Source organism: Panthera leo, chromosome C2, assembly GCF_018350215.1.
Source record: "Panthera leo isolate Ple1 chromosome C2, P.leo_Ple1_pat1.1, whole genome shotgun sequence".
NCBI classification, from domain to species: Eukaryota; Metazoa; Chordata; class Mammalia; order Carnivora; family Felidae; genus Panthera; species Panthera leo.
The window spans coordinates 94,839,896-94,858,723 of NC_056687.1; the positions used below are offsets into that span (position 1 = coordinate 94,839,896).

The 18,828-nt window shown below is 38.3% G+C and overlaps 1 protein-coding gene across 8 annotated transcripts in view; it reads left to right on the plus strand.

Annotated features, from left to right (window-relative positions):
• The window catches only part of TNIK (TRAF2 and NCK interacting kinase), a 442,546-nt gene that overhangs the window by 396,908 nt on the left and 26,810 nt on the right, over positions 1 to 18,828 (plus strand). For 6 of the 8 annotated variants that reach the window (XM_042955223.1, XM_042955220.1, XM_042955221.1 and 3 more), the window contains 3 exons: positions 1,100 to 1,197; positions 2,059 to 2,082; positions 7,723 to 7,907. In XM_042955223.1, the coding sequence (XP_042811157.1) occupies positions 1,100 to 1,197; positions 2,059 to 2,082; positions 7,723 to 7,907 (307 nt within the window). The remainder of the gene's footprint in view (positions 1 to 1,099; positions 1,198 to 2,058; positions 2,083 to 7,722; positions 7,908 to 18,828) is intronic. The other 2 variants (XM_042955217.1, XM_042955219.1) reach the window with 1 other exon arrangement.

Below are 18,828 nucleotides of genomic sequence, written 5' to 3' on the forward strand. Positions count from 1 at the left end.
ATATGGCTGCCTCCATATGCATTCTTCAGACCTCAGTGGTGCAGCACATAGCTATGTGTACTTCTGTTGCTTTACTTCAAATATAAATTTACTTAATTGAGAAAAGTGCCATTCATTTATCTTTTTTCTATTCACAAGCATCTTAATATCCTTAGAGAAAACTAAAGAAAACTAAAGTTATGCGTATCATTGTAATTCTCTGATCTGGTTTGGGTTTAATTCTTATCTTCTTTCCTTTGGCCCCTAGTTCCTCTGGGTTAAAAACACTGTTGTATCCCTGATGTGTTTCTGCCCATGAAAGACCACTTTACAGTAAAAGAATCTCTCCGATGCCAGATTGTTTTTCTGTACCTATAAAAAAATCTGAGAGATACTCTTCACTCCGTAGCTGTTGGGGGACCTCCTTCATCCTCCATTCTGGGGCTCTTCCCCTTTGTCACCAATACTCTCCTTCCTGTCCCCACCTCATTCTTTCTTCCTTAAAGGACCCAGACAACCCCTGCCCCCCATTTAAAAACCATTCCATCACATAAAATAGGTTTCTATTTTTTCCCACAACACTCCCTCAAAATAACCTACTCTGACGGGTAAGTGGTACAAGAAGAAACCAACCATAGAATGCTAACACAGAAGCTGGTCTAGTGTACTGCCCAGAATAGGACTTGGGTAAGCCAGACAGAATACCAACTCTGCCCATAATTTCAGCATGACCTTAGGCTAGTATGCCATCTCTCTAAGTCTGTTTTGAACAGTGAAATGGGAAAAGAGGGCCATACATTGGGTTGCAGCAAGAATTCGATGAGACAGTTGACATAGAAGGCTTTTAGCATTAAGCCTGACACACATTTAGCACTCAGTAAATGGTGGTGGTGCTGGTACGTGCTAGTTTTTCTTACTATTATCAGTGACTTCCAGGTTACAAGCCTAAGTGCATTTGCCTGAATATTAACAATTTTTTCATGGATGTGTTTCAGGATTTGCCTAAATGAATGATGTATCCCTTGAGTAATCCCGAAGGATGACTCACCACAGAACTCTAGAACTTGAGTCAACACTTTTGATGGTCATTATTTTTCTTGATCCCTGTCTTTCTACCTAGCCAACAGTAAGTCGGAAGGATCACCTGTGCTCCCCCATGAGCCTTCCAAGGTGAAGCCAGAAGAATCCAGGGACATTACCCGACCTAGTCGACCAGCTGTGAGTGCTTTTGAACTCTTTTAAATTACCAGAAAAGCCACAGGACACAGTAGTTGGGGATACACCCATGACTATGAAACAAAACTTAATGAGATTAAGAAGAAGAATGGATGCTAGAAGTATCCAGAGGAAAGTAATACCTGATTAGGAAAGAACTGGACAGATCTCAGATTGCCTATCTGCCATTAGGCTTTCTGCCAATCATTAGCACTACTTTAGAGAATAAAAAAGGTGGGAAATAACTCCTATCATAACATAATTTCTACTCAGCAGCTTTGGCAAAAAGATGTTCAAGCTAGCAGTTGAAGGGATGTGGGCACTTTCTTTGGGTTTCTGTTGTCTACTCTGCCCTCTCCCCATATTATTTTCCATATGAATTAATGTAATTTATGCTGTTTTTCATGTCTTTAGGACTCTATTTTTCTGGACCAAAACATGATAAGCATGGTTTGACCATGGGCCTGACAACTTGAAATCTAGCTTCATTGCTGTGACATGACAGACCCCAGATAGTTTTAGCAAAAGAAATAAGAGCATGGAGGCTGATATTTGAAAGTTGGAAATTAACTTGGGATGAGTTATTTTCCATCCACATACTTTACTTAAAATTTCTGAGAACCTTTTCTATGAAATGAATGCGAAGGCTTTTTGGTTTACTCTGGTTTTTACATATTTAAGTAAGGAAGCATAGTGAGAGTAATAATGAAGGGAATTTGCCCCATTTGGGGTTGACGCCCTTTCTGGTATTTTGCATTTATCAGTTGTGTACTAACAATTCCCATTTTGTGTCTAACCTGCTCTCTTTCTTCTGGCTTTTCCCCCTCCTGTGGATTCTTCTGGATTGGGTTCCTCCTTTTTCAGAGCTATAAGAAAGCTATAGATGAGGTTAGTATTACCTTTTCTTGGTCATGCTGTCACAAGATGTAAATATACAGGTGATTTCCTGATGTTGACATTCAGAAATGTGGCCTGTTGGATCACAGATTTAAAGTTCACTCCTCCGGAGTGGTCTGCTGGAAGGCAAGCCCCTTCAATGGCAGCCAGCCTGAGGCCCTCAGACACTCGGGTAAAGCTCCAGAGACCTTCCTTCGAAGCCAAAATGTCACTTTTCCAATGTTGCAATCTAGCTAAAGATAAACATTAGTTAGTGCTTTGTTATTGGCAGTTTTTCATTCCAGCATCTTCCAATAGCAAAGCCCGAGCTCTTAACCTGTGCTCACCAGCCTCGCGAGGGGATGGCAGTTTTACTAACAGAGAAAGAGACATCATTCTAAAGCACTCCAAATTTATAATGTGTGATTTGTGAACAAGGAGTTACTGGGTATTGTTAGATTAATTTTGTGGGACATTAACTACAGCATCGGCAGCAACATCAACTTTAGTTAATGAATCCTGGCGAGTTAAGTGACTTTATTTCCTTATCTGCGGAGACATTTTTCCATTAGAAAAATATATGGCTTTGTCAATCTTAGGTAGCTTGCTAAGAAGGATGACTGCCTTCCTGCTGTTTGTCAGACCTGCATGAATACAGCACAGTGGAGTTGTGCTGTTGTTTGTTTTAAGAGACAGGCCTTGCAAAGAGTCCTGAGTGCATGGAATCTGAAGACTACTATTATGGCTTTAAGGCTGTAGCTCTGCTGAGCACTATTTTTGTGAAACGACATGGAAAAAGCACTGGCTTTGGAATCAGCAAGCTGCATTCAAATTCTAGCTCCCCCGAGTAAATAACTGGCCAGGACCAGTTTCCTAACCTCTCTGGGCCACAGTTTCTTCATGTGTAAGATGGGGATGAAGGCACCTGCTCTGCCTCGGTCGTAAGATTGATTAGGATCACTCAAGATCACTTGTGCGAGAACATTTTGAGAAAGCCAAGAGGCAGTCCTCATGCTAGTTTGAGCCCGCGGCATGGCGCCATTTTGGCAGGTGGGAGAAGTCGGATCCTATGCTTCTGACCTTTACCAAAGAGCCTCTCTTTTTCAGAATTAGGACTGCCTTACCATTCAGAGTGGTTTAGAATGTTATTTCTTAGGTAAGAGATTACTGCTCGTAAAAGAATGAGACTCTATGTGTCTACAGTGTGTGGACGGCATTTATAAGAGAGGAAAATGAGGAACGTTTTTCATTGCTTTGTACCACAGCCCTGAACTTTCCCTCATCATAGTCAGAAGGACAGCAATTATTACACCTTTTATCAGTTTTTTCCCACATGGTTGAAGACAGAAAGCAATATTCTGGTGCTATGGCTGCCAGAAAAAGGGTTGTGTGTGTGCGCAACTCAAGGGAAATCTCACAAGATTTCAGCTTGAAGGTGGTTGTCATGAGGAAAATGGATTTCATCTGGTTAACCCAGGATATTTTAGGCTTTTTAAAAATTGCTTTATTTATTTTGCTTTACTCTCATACCCTGGACACAGATGAGAGATAGCAACAGAAGTATAAGTAATTGAGGTGATGTAAGTGGCACACCAAAATCTCGGACCATGTGTGATTGGAAAATATCCTTCAGGTGATTCTGTTAACTATCCCTTGAATATCACTGATCCAAACCACTAAAAATACAGGATTACTTGGTTCTGCCTAACTCAGTAGTTCTCCCCCAGGGACGATTCCACCTCTCCTTTTCCTTCCATCCCCTTCTTTCCCCTTAGGAGATATTTGGCAAAGTTTGGGGTGGTTTTGTTCATCACAACTTGGAAGTGGGGGGCAGTGCTACTGGTAGCCTGTGGGTAGAGCAGAAAGATGCTGTTATACATCCTACCATGCCAAGAGAGCCACCCATAGTAGAGAAGGATCTGGCCCGAAACATCAATAGTGCCACAGCTGAGAAACCTTGAATTAAACCTTTCTCCCATCTTCAGTCACAGGGTTCAATATGGCTTCCTTCCATTGTGACTGATTTGCCATTTAGATAACCCAGGATTGAAATGAAAAGTTTCTAAACTCTTGGAAAACATGTTGCTTATTATTGTTAATTTAACAGTTTGATTTTTCATGAAAATCAGTCTCAAGGAGTGTCCATTAATTTAGCATTCCTTTCTAATGGGATATAAGATTGTGCAATATAGTCTGTGATTATTTAATACAATCATTGAAAATATTCTTTTCACTCTAGCAGTTAAACATATGACATGAAGATTGATACATAAGCAAATACTGGCTTTAGCACTATATTTTTGTTATTGTGTAAGAATCTGAAAAATCCCATCGCACACCCATAGACAGGACAAAACTTGAACAGTAGCTAGTGATCTAAAAGCTTTTTTTCTCAGTTGAGGATGCTGGAGTTAAGTAACTTCCCCAATGTCACTTCTTAAGATTTCCTAAAAAGGAGATAAATTATTTTCATATGTAAAAAAAAAGACCAGCCTAAAAGCTTTTAACCTTTATTTTAATAATTCAAAAAATTGAACTAAAATCTGAATAAACTACATTGTTTCTAAAAAGAGACCCAAAAAGAGCACCTTTTGAGGTAAAGTCTACATAATTGTCAGATTAAATAAGAGTTTTTTTTAATGAAAAAATATATATCAAGTTAATTCTAAAAAGTGTTACATCAAACAAGCCTTTGGGTAAGAGTCTCCTATCTTCACATTTACTCCATAGTCAAAAAAATCTTACCATTTTGCCGTATTTCTTTTTTAGTTGTGCATTTCTCAAATATTTCCATACTAAATAGCACTTTTTTTCTCTTTTTTGAAATTTTTTTTAGCTTCAGGCTTGAGACAGCCAAGCAATAAATTACCACAAAAACTCATTATATGGAGAAAATTGGTATTGTCAGAAAATAAAATGTATGAAAATGGATCTGAACCCAATGGTGTCAATTTTAGATTGTGTCTATTTTCTATAACTTTGCTATTGTAAATTTTTCCAGAGTGGATGGATAAGGAACAAAACTGTAGCTAAGCATGTAGACTATTGGCAATGGAAGATTAATTTTCTTTGACTGGGGTATTACCTTCGAATTACTCATTATTGTTACCTCGGGAGTCTCATATACGTCTCACCGTCCAAGCTGTTACCAAGTAAACTTAAAAGGAATTTGCAATTACTTCCAGTGTTTCAAGAAAGATAACTTTTTAATAATGAAGAAACAAAAAAAAATTCTAATTAAAAGTGAAGTTGTAAAGCAGGTCAGAGCTTTAAACTTTTCCTAGATACAGTGTTTAGAAAAATTTAGGTCATTTTTACAAATGAGAGTTTCTTTAATTCAATGGGCTTTGGACAAGCTAAATATTTCTAAATAGTTTTGACTTTTTAAAAATCTCTTTTATCTTGTCATGAAATGTCAAAGATAAGGAAAATGAATCCACGGGGAAAACGTATTATAAATTTAAATAAATCATAGCTAATATTATTATATTTTACTCAGAATTATTGACATTAGAAATAAATTATTTTAAACCATATTCTCTCTTTAAATTATAATAAAATGCTTTTTTTAATCATAAGTAACATTTTAAATGCCTTATATTCTTTGATGAGACCTAACATGCTCCTAAAATATAGAAGACAAAATAGAAAATAAATTTTGTTATTATTTTACTGGTTTGGAAGATTGTAATACCTTTTCTGTTCATAGCTTTAACAAATATCCAAACTATATTTCCCACTGTGCTCAAGTATTGCATTACCCTTCACTTTCTTCTCAATTTGATAAAGGTAAACATTGACAATGTCAAGAGGAAATGAGGGGTATAAGCTGAAATCTGAATATTGGCTTTTCCTGTTTTGGCCCATTGCCAAAGAAACAAGTAGATTTGCATAAAATTCTGTCTATGTGGTAATTTTCTTCTTTAATGGTATACGTTATATTTAAACACCTTTGAGTCTTTTTAATAGAATTCTATTTTCACTTTCACAGATGGGGTAAATATATCCACTGAGATTGAGGCCATGCGTGTGTGCATGTGTGTAAAAGCCCAGCAAGCATGTTTGGGTGGAAAATGCACAATTTGAATTTTCAGAAACTACCCTTTTCCAAGTGCTTCAATTCAAGTGACTTCAGAACAAATTTAAAAGTCGTGCTTTCCTTTGACTTTATTATGAAATGAGAAAGAAATGACCCTGGACCTTCACTTAGCACCTTGACCTTCCTAAATTCTACACCAAATAAAACACCTGAAGCATTTAACCAACATAGTAATGCCTGATATACAGGTGACAGTAAAGAAACATGATGATTTGTTATCTCCTCAAAATAAAATTATATTTATAATTTAACGATACACATTTATCTCAGTTTTTCTTCTGACCAATTAGGATAGATTATCAGGTATCATTTAGATCACCTACATTGCTCTAATCTTACATCAGGTGAATTGGACAAATACATTTCTGAATTGAAATAAAGAGAGAATATGGCCATAAGAAAACTGTGGGATTTAGTATCTTTCAATGAGTTTCTTTCTCCCTAATCCCCTGTCTCTCACTGAATGCTCTGATTCCCACATGGGTCACTAATGTAGGGAGAAATGGTAAGACTGATATCAAATTGCTTTTTCCTCATTTGCATGCTACGTGCCATGGGCAGTTTAACCCATGCAAATTAGAGCGGCCATGCTTTTGCAGAACTGCTTCCCTCTGCATTGCTCTGAAAGCATGTGAAATAAAAGGTAGTCAGAGATTCAGCACACTGCCTGCAATGTGCCTGGTGATTAAATACCACATCATCACATCCATAAGGCTAAAGATTGCATCATACTCATGGAAAACTGAAAAACGATCTCTTCTCTTTTGGTGTTTGCACATGCACTTTGGTATTCCTCATAAGGGTTTCTGCCAGGTGACTGTAATTTTAAACAAAAGAAAATGAAACACCTATCGTTCTGGAAGAGAATTTCCTTGTGTTTTTTTTTTTTTTTCCCTTTCTCTTTTTTCTTTTCGATTTTGTTGTTGTTCCTCTTGATTAATTCAGCTCCGTGGCTATAAATTTCAGTGGCACTAGGCTTTGGGGTGGGCCATTATTTGATGTGGTGCCTCTGCTCTCCAGGGAATGATGACCCACCAAATGAGCCATTGTAGTAGCTGGAACCTTGGGAATTGCTCTGTTCTGTGACTGATGCTAGATTTTTGGTACAGTAGCAATCAAAGAGGGGAGAGGCCATGACCTTGGCTTGGGCAGGAGACCCAAAATACTGGGGAACAATTGCTAATCCCCTGTGTTTTCCCATAAACTCTGAGGGTGACCGACTTCACCTTCCCAAAATAAAATGAGAACCCAATGTTTGTATATATGTGTATACACACAACGCACACGCACATATATACACGCGTATATTCAGAACTGAGCCGTCTCAGTCTAGCAATTGGTTTTGAGCAAAGTCTAAATTTATTTCATCTTTCTTTTCTAGTTTCTCTGTGCTACAAACATCGTTTTCTGAGTTCCATGCAGCAACTATGTTTGTAACCGTTCTATATAGAGCTTTCTTTTCTTGTTGCTTAAGCTGGAGCACTGACTTGCTGAGAGATGTGACTTTGTTGTATCTACAATTCCTACATGCTGAACAAACTTTTCTTTTGTAGGATCTGACGGCATTAGCCAAAGAATTAAGAGAACTCCGGATTGAAGAAACAAACCGCCCGCTGAAGAAGGTGACTGATTACTCCTCCTCTAGCGAGGAGTCGGAAAGTAGTGATGAAGAGGAGGAAGATGGAGAGAGCGAGGCCCATGACGGGACAGTGGCTGTCAGTGACATACCCAGACTGATGTAAGAGGGCGGATTTTCCGATGTCGGCCGGGGAGGGCTAGGTCTCCAAAATGAAAGGACAAGAAATAGGAATTAAATATAGGATCGTTTATGGGTCTCTGGCAGGATCAACTGACTTTTGGGATTGGAGTGTTTATTAGAGCATAGTTCTGTAAGTACCTCTCTCCACAAACACGGTCACTTAGAATAATACATAGTGGCATTTGTACCTGCATATACTTTATCTAGGTACTCTCATTGGACTGACTCTCTCTTTGGTGACACTTTCTTGGTTCTTTTCATCTCCAGGGAAAATGATGACAACCAGACCGTTGGCACTTGCCTGTCCCCCTTAGAACTGAAAGAGTGGAGGGGTGCCTGGGTGGCTCAGTCTGTTAAGTGGCCGACTTCAGCTCAGGTCATGATCTCGCAGTGCGTGGGTTTGAGTCCCACGTCGGGCTCTGTGCTGACAGCTCAGAGCCTGGAGTCTGCTTCCCATTCTGTGTCTCCCTCTCTCTCTGCCCTTACCCTGCTCGTGCTCTGCTTCTCTCTCTCTCTCTCTCTCTCTCTCTCTCTCAAAAGTGAATAAACATTAAAAAAAATTATAAAAAATGAAAAGAACTGAAAGCATGGAGTTATGGGCAATGACGTTTAGGAGTTAAAATTTAACAGCATAGACATGTGTTCCTTCCTCACCATCACCTCGACAAGAGGAGGAATGAGGAACACAAACGTATGTGGCAGTGTGGGTTAGCATCCCAGCAAAAGAATCAGGGGTCAAATAATCCTGCAGAGAACCTTCTGAGTGTCTGACTTAAATATATCCCTGTAGTGATTTTCTTCTTCTTCACTGTCTCTCTCATGTGATCCTTTTCTCTGTGGCCTGTGACTTTGCCACATACATCTGCCCATTTCTTTGCGGTCTTCTTTTGGCTATTTATACCTGTATGTATGCCTACCTATATCTCCCTTATTATTTATAGCCTTTACGTCTTTTCTTTTCTTTGGTTAAGTGAAGGAAAGGCTCACTTTTCTTTTTGTCATTGGATAGGGTCCTATGAGAGAATTCCTCTTGCCCTGTTGCTTCTCCAGTTTAAGCAAACGGATTCATACAGTCACACTCACATACATTTCTTGCTTTCTCCCCCAAATAAACACAAGGTGCTGTCACCCTGATTTGGTATAAATCTAACAGAGTGGGACGCTGATTATTCCAACTTCACTCTTCATTCACCTCCATTTCTTTAGCCCACCTACTAGTATTGGCCATCACACCACACTCGCTCCCTGTAGATAAGATGCCATTTCGGGCTACCGGTTACTGTCCTGTCCAGCAGAGATCGGAGAGACAGGGCTGGCCAGTCTGTAGGGAACGTCATCCATTGATTAACAATCATTATATACAAGCAATTCTGAGAGGCAAATCCAATTATCACAGCTGAAAATTTGTACTTGTTGTGTTACTGTTGATTACACAGTTATTGACAACCATAAATATGCTAAAATATGACATTTGCAAGAAATTGCATTAAATTGCTTTTTTAACAGCAAATAAAATTGTTCTAGAGGCGAAATCACTATTCTAAAACATTTTTGAAAAATATGCTGGTCCTTTCAGTTTTTGTCTTGACTCAGCATTGGTTAATTCTTCTAACAGATGTTTTGAATTCCCTTTAAACACTGAGCTTACAACAACCAGGATGAGGGTGGATTATGTATTTAAAATATTGATAAAATTTCCACTCTGTGTTACACACCATACTGAGGGCTTTGAAACATTCAGCAAGTGCAGATGCAAATTCTGCCTTCTAAAAGTTTGTAGGCTAGTTGGAGACAAACAAAATTATATACGGAAACTTCAGATTAATATAAATATTTGGAAGAATGACCAAAGACAGCCTTGGAGGAGATGTTCAGTCACGTTTGGTTTTTAAGCCCTGTCATATTTTGCAAGGCTATTGACAGTGTTCAACCTGCTACCACTAAGGGCACATCCATTTCTTCCCTCACTGCAGAAATACCCACCTTTCTAGAATTGCTTGAATAGGCCATGATGCACTTCCTCTCTGCTGTCTGGCACTCTCCTGTCCCTTTGGAAATCACCTACTCGCAGCGCAGCCTGCACAGATAGAGCCTGTATCTTCCGCTGTGTGGCCGCTGGACCTTGAGTGTATCCCTGCAGTTTCGGGTAGTGCTTGAATCAGGCTATTTATTACATGGTCTCCCTCTCTGGGTTGTGAGATCCCTGAGGGTGAAGATGGCGTCTCATTCATCTCTCTACTCTTAACACCTTGTGCGATGTCTGGAATAGAGGTGGTCTTCAGTGGCTTTGATTTATATTCAGTTGCACTGAACTGAAATTGCAAGTCCTGGCTTCATAGAGTTTATAGCCCAATCCAGAAGAAATACATGTTCACAAATAACTGTTGTCAAGACAGAAGAGAACATGGGGTAATATGGGAATCGCAGGCAGGAGGAAACTGAAGTAAAGGCACAGAAGGTTGACTCTGGTAGGAATTTAGGGTGTGCTGGGCAGGGTCGGGGGGTGGTCTGGACTAGTGAAACCAGACCAAGAAGTATGTGCTTCACCATGTGGCCACTGGGAACTGGTAAGAAGGCCTCTTGAGCTGGGAAATGACATGATCAGTGCTATGTTTGAGAGAAATCATTTCAGCAAAATGATTTGTAAAAAGAACAGGCTAGACACTGGTAAAGCAATTCAGAGGATCTATTGCTATCATCCAGAAATAATAAATAGGCTATCACTGAATGCTTATAATGGAGGCAAAAGTTGACATGGCTCTTGAAGAATTGGTAAATTTTAGACAGATTGAAGTGCACATTCAAAGAAGAACATTTAAAAATATTTATTTGTATATGAGCTACAATCAGAGACAAGGCCAGATATACGTGCGTGGGTGTGTCTATATGTGTTTATTCCAGTTTGGTAAATATATGCATTTTCGTGAATATAAAATATAAGCAGCCTGTTGTGCTATAGCATGATAGTTGTATACTTCACACTATTAAAAATTTTCATTATAAAACAATCGTGTCTTTTGGAATAGGGTATTTCAGAGTTAGAATACTTCTTATGTACATTCTTATAAGTTTTATTTTCTGTTAAGATTTATCTTGTTAAGATAAGCCTTTACATTCTGTGCTATGTATTTTTAGAGCCATATATATACACATATATATCTGGGATTGCAACACAGTTCACTGCCATGAAATGTATACAAAAGAGCTTCTCAGAAATGGAGTCCAGCCATTCAGACAAGCAGCTGTAGATCCTAGTGTTCAAAACAACAACTGTTTTCTATGTACAGTGCTGGTTTCATATTTATAGTATAAGATCGCACCTATTAAGAGTGCACATAATTAAGATGATTTCTCTAACTAACCAACTGCACTATTTCCCGATGCTTCATGCATAGAAAAGTAATGGGTGGAGGGAAATAGACTAAAATTATAAAAGTGATTATCACTGGATTATACAATTGTGAGTGGGTTTTATTTTATGTAGACCCCCAGTTTTATGATGAGCATGTACTATTTTTATAGTCAGGAAAAAGTAAGAGCTGTATAGAACGGGAAGAAGGGAAGGAAAGGTACGTTAAGTGAATTTGCATCAGCTCGAGCAAGCTGAAAAAACACCCTTTTGTATCAGCACCTTCCCTCAAGTACGTGCACCTGCTTCAGAACAGTACACGTGAGGCACAGTCTTAACCGTTATGACTACCTGCTGCTAGAATAGTCCCTGAGCTGTGTACAGTCTTGTAAAATGCAGTCTGGACAATGAAAGCCACATGCCGTGTGTTTTCTTCATTCTGTTATCACTGGAAAGCCGAGCTTCTGACCCCATTGCCCTGCCAGGCTGTTGTAATGCTCCCCTTCCTCGCCTGTGGTCCTCTCTGCCTTTCCATCCATTTTTCAAGCTCTGGTCTTATTAGTGTTGCAGAAGCGTGGCTCTGGTCATGCTGTATCCTAGTGCCCTATGACCCTCTTCATCCCTGCGGCTCATGATTCCCTCAACATATGCTCCAGCAGAACTGACCTATCAATTCTTGCAAATAAATGCCTTGCACTTTTCCAGTGCTGTGCCTTTTCTTGGAGTGACCTCTCCCTCTAGTTTGCATTCCCATTTACATCCTGCCTTGTTTTTGAGGATTCATGTTACGTTTTTAAGCTCTTCTGGATGCTAATCTCTTTAGTTTCAGGAGCCATGTCTTCCTCAACTTTTATAGCCACCACCCAATGCCAAACCAAGAGCCTTTCATATAGCAGATGTTCGATAAATGTGTATTGAATTGAATTAAATCAGTACCTGCAGGAACACTTTGACAAATCCAATTAGAGAAAATTATTGTTCTAAAACTGTGGCCTAATCACTGTAAGTTTCCTATAGTTTACCTTCTAATCAGTAGAAGTGTTTTGTTTTGTTTTGTTACAGTCTTTATAGGAATTTGGACAACTCATTGTTCCCACCCAGACTGTGCCTCGGAAATAATTTTTAGAACAAAGGATTACCTTAACTATAAAATGTTTTAGCTGTTTTCGCCTTAGTGTTTTTTTTTAAATCATTGCTTTTTTTCATTTTTTTACTATTAATAACTTTATTTTTTTAGAACAGTTTTAAATTCACAAAAAAGTTTAGATGGTACAAAGTTCCCATGTTACTCCTCCTACCCCCTGCACACGGTTATCCCTATTATAAGCATTATGCATTAGTATGTATATATGTTACACTTAATAAACCAGTATTGATACATTTTACTAAGTTTATTCAGATTTCCTTAGCTTTTACTTACCTAAAGTCCTTTTTCAGTATCAAGATCCCATCTTGTTACATTTAGTTATTTAGTTACCATATCTGCTTAGGCTTCTGTTCGCTGTGACAGTGTCTCAGACTTACCTTCTTTTTAATGAAGTCGGCAGTTTTGAGGAATACTGATTAGGAATATCATAGAATTCCCGTCTACTGGAATTTATCTGATGTTCTTGTCATGATTAGACCAAAGTTATGGGTTTGGAGGAGAAAGATCACAGAGGTCACATGTGACTTTTATCACTTCATATCAAGGGTATGTACTACCAGTGTGACTTAAGACTGTTGACACTGACCTTGATCATCTGGCTGAGGTAATGCTTGTCAGGTTTCTCTACTGTAATGTAATCCCCGCCCCCCCCTTCCATCCTGTACTCTTTGGAAGGAAGCCAGTGCACACAGCCTGCACTTAAGGAGTAGGGAGTTGTGTTCCTTTAGGGTAGAGTATTTACATAATTTATTTGAAATTATTCTGCAGGAATTTATCTCTTCTCCATTTATTAATTTATTCGGTCATTTATTTATATCAGTATAGGTTCATGGATATTTATTTAGTGCTTCGGATTATAATCCACTATTTCATTTTGCTGCTTAAATTGTTCCACCTTCAACCATTGGAAGCTCTTTCCATTGGCTCCTGTACGCCTGTGGCTGACCTACCCCCCACCAAGCACTTCTTTACTTTCTGACACTACAAGATGTTCCAGGCTTACCTCATGTATTTCCTGTTCTAGTCCTGGAATCACCCTTTCCTCCTAGAAGCCTTGATTCCCTTTATTAAAAACTGATACTAGAACCAAGAGTTGGGCACTAGGTGTGCTCATTGCTACTAGTGAATCAGTTCTTTTAGGCCCTCTCAACTGACAGAGCAAGGAAATATATATTGTGTATATTAACCCATTATGTACACATATCTATAAATATTTCTATATATATCCATCTGTATCTACATTAAATAAAAGTTTATCCTGATATCTCCAACTCTGATTCATTACCACATGGATCCTTCTAGCCCCTTCTGCTTCCTTACCTGTCAATTTCCACTCCAACAGCGGGAAACCTGGCTGTCACAATCTGCCAATTCTTGCTTAGTTGTTCATTTCCAGTACCCATGTAGAGCAGGATCAGAATGGTTAACCAGTATACCTATGGGAAACAACTTTATCAGTCAGAGTACAGTGCTTACAAGCTGTTTCTTTTACCTTTAATCTTAGGGGACTCCATTTATTTCCAGAGTTACTTAGGTCAACCTTTTTCCATCTCCAACTCACGTTTTTAAAATACATTTGTGGGGCACCTGGGTGGCTCAGTAAGTTAAGCATCCAACTTCAGCTCAGGTCATGATTTCACAGTTTGTAGGTTCCAGCCCCGCATCAGGCTTTGTGCTGACAGCTCGGAGCTTGGAACCTGCTTTGGATTCTGTGTCTCACTCTCTGCTCCTCCCCTGCCCATGCTCCGTATCTCTCTCTCTCTCTCTCTCTCTCTCTCTCTCTCTCTCTCTTCACAGTCTACATTCTTTCCTTAGATCCTCCAACCTCCTAAATGATTTTTTTAATTTGCATACATCAAAGTTCAGTCTTCATGCTATAAAGTTCTGTGACATAGCTGAACAAATTTTTTCATTATCCTCTAATAACAATTATAATAAAATTGTTTTTGGCACATCCTGTATATAAAGTGAACCCAATGCTAAAGTTATTTTGTCAATTTTAAAAAGACAAAATTCAACATTAGGTATTCAGGACACTTTAAGCATGGTAATAATTCTTCTCATAGCTGACTGTTCATCACTTCACAAAAGAGGTATATTTGGATAATAAACTTGAATGAAATGTTTATTGGGGTTATTAAACAAAGCCTTTGTGGACTTATAAAACATTCGCTGGATCTCACCTGCATGCCAGGCACAGTGCTTGGCACTGAAGATACCAACATTACTGAGATATGATAACTGCAGGACTGTGCATTGAGTGCATGGTTAGAAGTGACAGGGGATACTGTGGAAGCAGAATGGAGAGCCACCTACTGAACCATCCCAGTGGGGCTGAGGTGGGGTTTGAGAGTGCCTGAACTGCAGTGTAAAGGATGGAATACCTAGAGGGAGGCAGGGAATGTAAGGGAACCATTCGTGGACAGAAGATACACTAAAGTTGCCCAAGGGTGTTGGTAGCATGATGTGTGTAGGAAACCGCTAGAAATCACATGTTGTTAGAGTTAGAAATAGAAGGTAGGTTTCGTTGAAACCATGAGGCTAGAGAAATACACAAGGACCAGATACAGGAAGGCTTGTAAGCCACAGGCTTATCTTATGGTTAATTGGGAACTCTTATAAATTGAAAGCAGAAGAGTGACATGGTCAGGGGAGCAGAGAAGGATGGACTGGAAGGTCAGTCATAGTAGACAGACAAGAGGCCAAACACTCAAAGTATCGAAGAGCAATCATTGTACTTGAGAGCTAAGAAATGACTTGAGTTTCCTTGAGATGCTTGAAGTCAAGTATAGAGAGCAACAGTTTGAAGAGTTGTAGTATGTGGAGGAAGGCACTCACTATGCCTTTTTTGTTTTGTTTTGTTTTTTGGTTTTTATTATTTTGGTTTTTTTTTCTCCATAATCCATTTTTATTTCCTCCTATGCTATGGATCGTTTTTTTAATATGAAATTTATTGTCAAATTGGCTTCCATACAATAACCAGTGCTCATCCCAACAGGTGCCCTCCTCAATGCCCATCACCCACTTTCCCCTCCCTCCCACCCCCCATCAACCCTCAGTTTATTCTCAGTTTTTAAGAGTCTCTTATGGTTTCCCTCCTTCCCTCTCTGTAACTTTTTTTTCCCCTTCCCCTCCCCCATGGTCTTCTGAAAGTTTCTCAGGATCCGCGTAAGAGTGAAAACATATGGTATCTGTCTTTCTCCGTATGACTCATTTCACTTAGCATAACACTCTCCAGTTCCATCCACATTGCTACAAAAGGCCATATTTCATTCTTTCCCATTGCCAAGTAGTATTCCATTGTGTATATAAACCACAATTTCTTTATCCATTCATCAGGATGGACATTTAGGCTCTTTCCATAATTTCCTATTGTTGAAAGCGCTGCTATAAACATCAGGGTACAAGTGCCCCTATCCCTCAGCACTCCTATATCCCTTGGGTAAATTCCTAGCAGTGCTATTGCTGGGTCATAGGGTAGATCTGTTTTTAATTTTTTGTGGAACCTCCACACTGTTTTCCAGAGCGGCTGAACCAGTTTACATTCCCCCAACAGTGCAAGAGGGTTCCCATTTCTCCACATCCTCGCCAGCATCTATAGTCTCCTGATTTGTTCATTTTAGCCACTCTGACTGGCGTGAGGTGATATCTGACTGTGGTTTTGATTTTATTTCCCTGATGAGCGACATTGAGCATCTTTTCATGTGCCTGTTGGCCATCTGGATGTCTTCTTTAGATAAGTGTCTATTCATGTCTTCTGCCCATTTCTTCACTGGATTATTTGTTTTTCAGGTGTGGAGTTTGTTGAGTTCTCTATAGATTTTGGATACTAGCCCTTTGCCCGATATGTCGTTTGCAAATATCTTTTCCCATTCCATCGGTTGCCTTTTAGTTTTGTTGATTGTTTCCTTTGCTGTGCAGAAGCTTTTTATCTTGATGAGGTCCCAATAGTGCATTTTTCCTTCTAATTCCCTTGCCTTTGGAGATGTGTCAAGTAAGAAATTGCTGCGGTCACTATGCCTTTTAAAAAGAATTCTGGGGCATCTGGCTGGCTCAGTTGCAAGAGCATGCAACCCTTGATCTCAAGGTTGTGAGCTCAAGCCCTACACTGGGTGTAGAGATTACTTAAATAAATAAACTCAAAAATTAAAAAAAAAAAAGAATTCTGTAGAAAAGTGATTCAGAACATGCAGAAGTTTGTAGGAATTTTCCATAATCAAAAGCCACTATTGATAACAGAAAAATTAATGGTGTGGTCAATTAAAACAAGGTATCCAGAATGTACAAAAGATTCAGAATAAAACAGACCAATCCTTAGACAACCTTAACCTTACTAAGAGAAATTGCTCACCATTCTAGATAAAATTGGCCAAGGGAGAAATACAGATTATTATCTTTTATTCAATATAAGGAATATTACTAGTAGAAGTAATATTTTTAAAAACTCAAAACAGCCTGAACTGTTCACCATAAAAGTTTATCATAGATGAAGCAGTTCTGACTCATAAAAATTTAAGTATAAAAATTAACCCAGAAAAAAAATAATCTCACTAAAAATATGCAGGAGGTAAAACTGACAGTGGCTAACACTCTACACTGTAAAACTTGCTACTGACTAAAACTTGACAGATGAACCAAACCTTCTTAATACAATTTACACCTTTAAAACTAATACAAACAAATTGGACTTGGTAGAAGTAGTGACCACAGAAGCCTTTGAAAGATGACAGGGATAAACATCTTGATTGGCTGATTAAATCTTTGTCATAAAATTTACATAGGGAAGAATTGGAACCTATGATGATAATTTTAGTAAAACAATACTGAAAATAAATAAATTGAGGAAGATTTTAGCTGAGATATATGGGAAATTAATCAAGGAACTGTCTTAATGGAATTAGCTCTAGAAAATACATTTTTTATGAAAATTTCACTCATATTGACATGTTTCTGATGAAACTGGGGGGAATCAAACATCATCAGGGTGAAAAAAATAAGTGGGGCCAAAATATCTTTGATCTTCTCACTCCCATGAACTTTAATGGTGAAAGGGAACTCAGTTGGACAGTGTCAGCCTGGCGGTGGTCACCATCGGTGTACCTACACTTCTGACAGTGGCCAAGGATGTCTGAGTGACGAAGAAGGAAAGTGCCTCCCTTCCCAGAAGGCTTTAGCTTTTGATAAATGCCCCATTTATGGACTTATTTGTATCACACCGTCTTGTCCCAAACAAGAATGTAAGGCAGCTAAATATATATACATATATATATACATATATATATACATATATATATATACACACACACACACACATATACATATACATATATATACATATATAAATATATATAAAATATATAAATATATAATATAATATAGTATATATTTTATATGTAATATATAATATATAAATATTATGATATATAAATATATAATAATATATATTATATATAATAACATATAAATATCATAATATATAAATATATAATATATAAATATATATATTTAGCTGCCTTACATTCCATATTTTTGCCACACACACACAAACACACACACACACACACACACACACACACACAAGGTAAAATAAAATTTCAAATAAATGAGTGAAGATATCATAGTTTTGAGAACTATTCTGATTTGCCAGTCTAGCAATATGTCAGGCATTCATTGCAGCAGTTTCTTATTCCATGTCTCTGGATCGCTATAAATGGCTCCTTTCTGAGAATGAAATATTGCTTCTTTTTCTTCCCAAATACGTCAGTTCTAACTCATCTTTAGATTCATTCAATCCACTGTTCCAGTTTAGTAGTTTTGAAGTAAGCATCTTGCTATGCACTTTTCTTTGGTCTGGACTCCCTTTCCCATTTTATCACCTCTTTGTTTGGATCCTTAACATATGCTTTCTCTGTCCCAGAGATGTCATAAGTCTGTCATGTTTCTTCTTTCTTGAATTGAGTATTTCATCAAGTACTTGGACTTTGATAGGATCCAAGAGACCAGAAATGTCTTTTTCAAATACATAAGAAACAGTTAAGAGGAAAAAAAAAATAGTAAAAGATACAATTAATATATTTAATGAGAGAAGCCTTGATACATTTTTTATTTTTGATAAACCCACTTTAAAAAAGAGGCAGCTGCTGATACAGGGTATCAATGAGGATTGCATGGAAACTAAAATCCTGTAGACAAATCACATCACCTACCTGGTTCTCATTTTCCCTTGATGTTGTGGTCTGTGTTACGGGGCACATAGAAAACATGAGTCTCTGCTCTCGGGGTATATGTGAAGGTCCTGTTACCTTCTCCGTTAGACATTAAACACAAGAACAAGAAACAAACTAAAAATAGATATACCACAGTGTGGAGTAATTACAGAGGTTTTAAAAAGTGCTGCATATTTT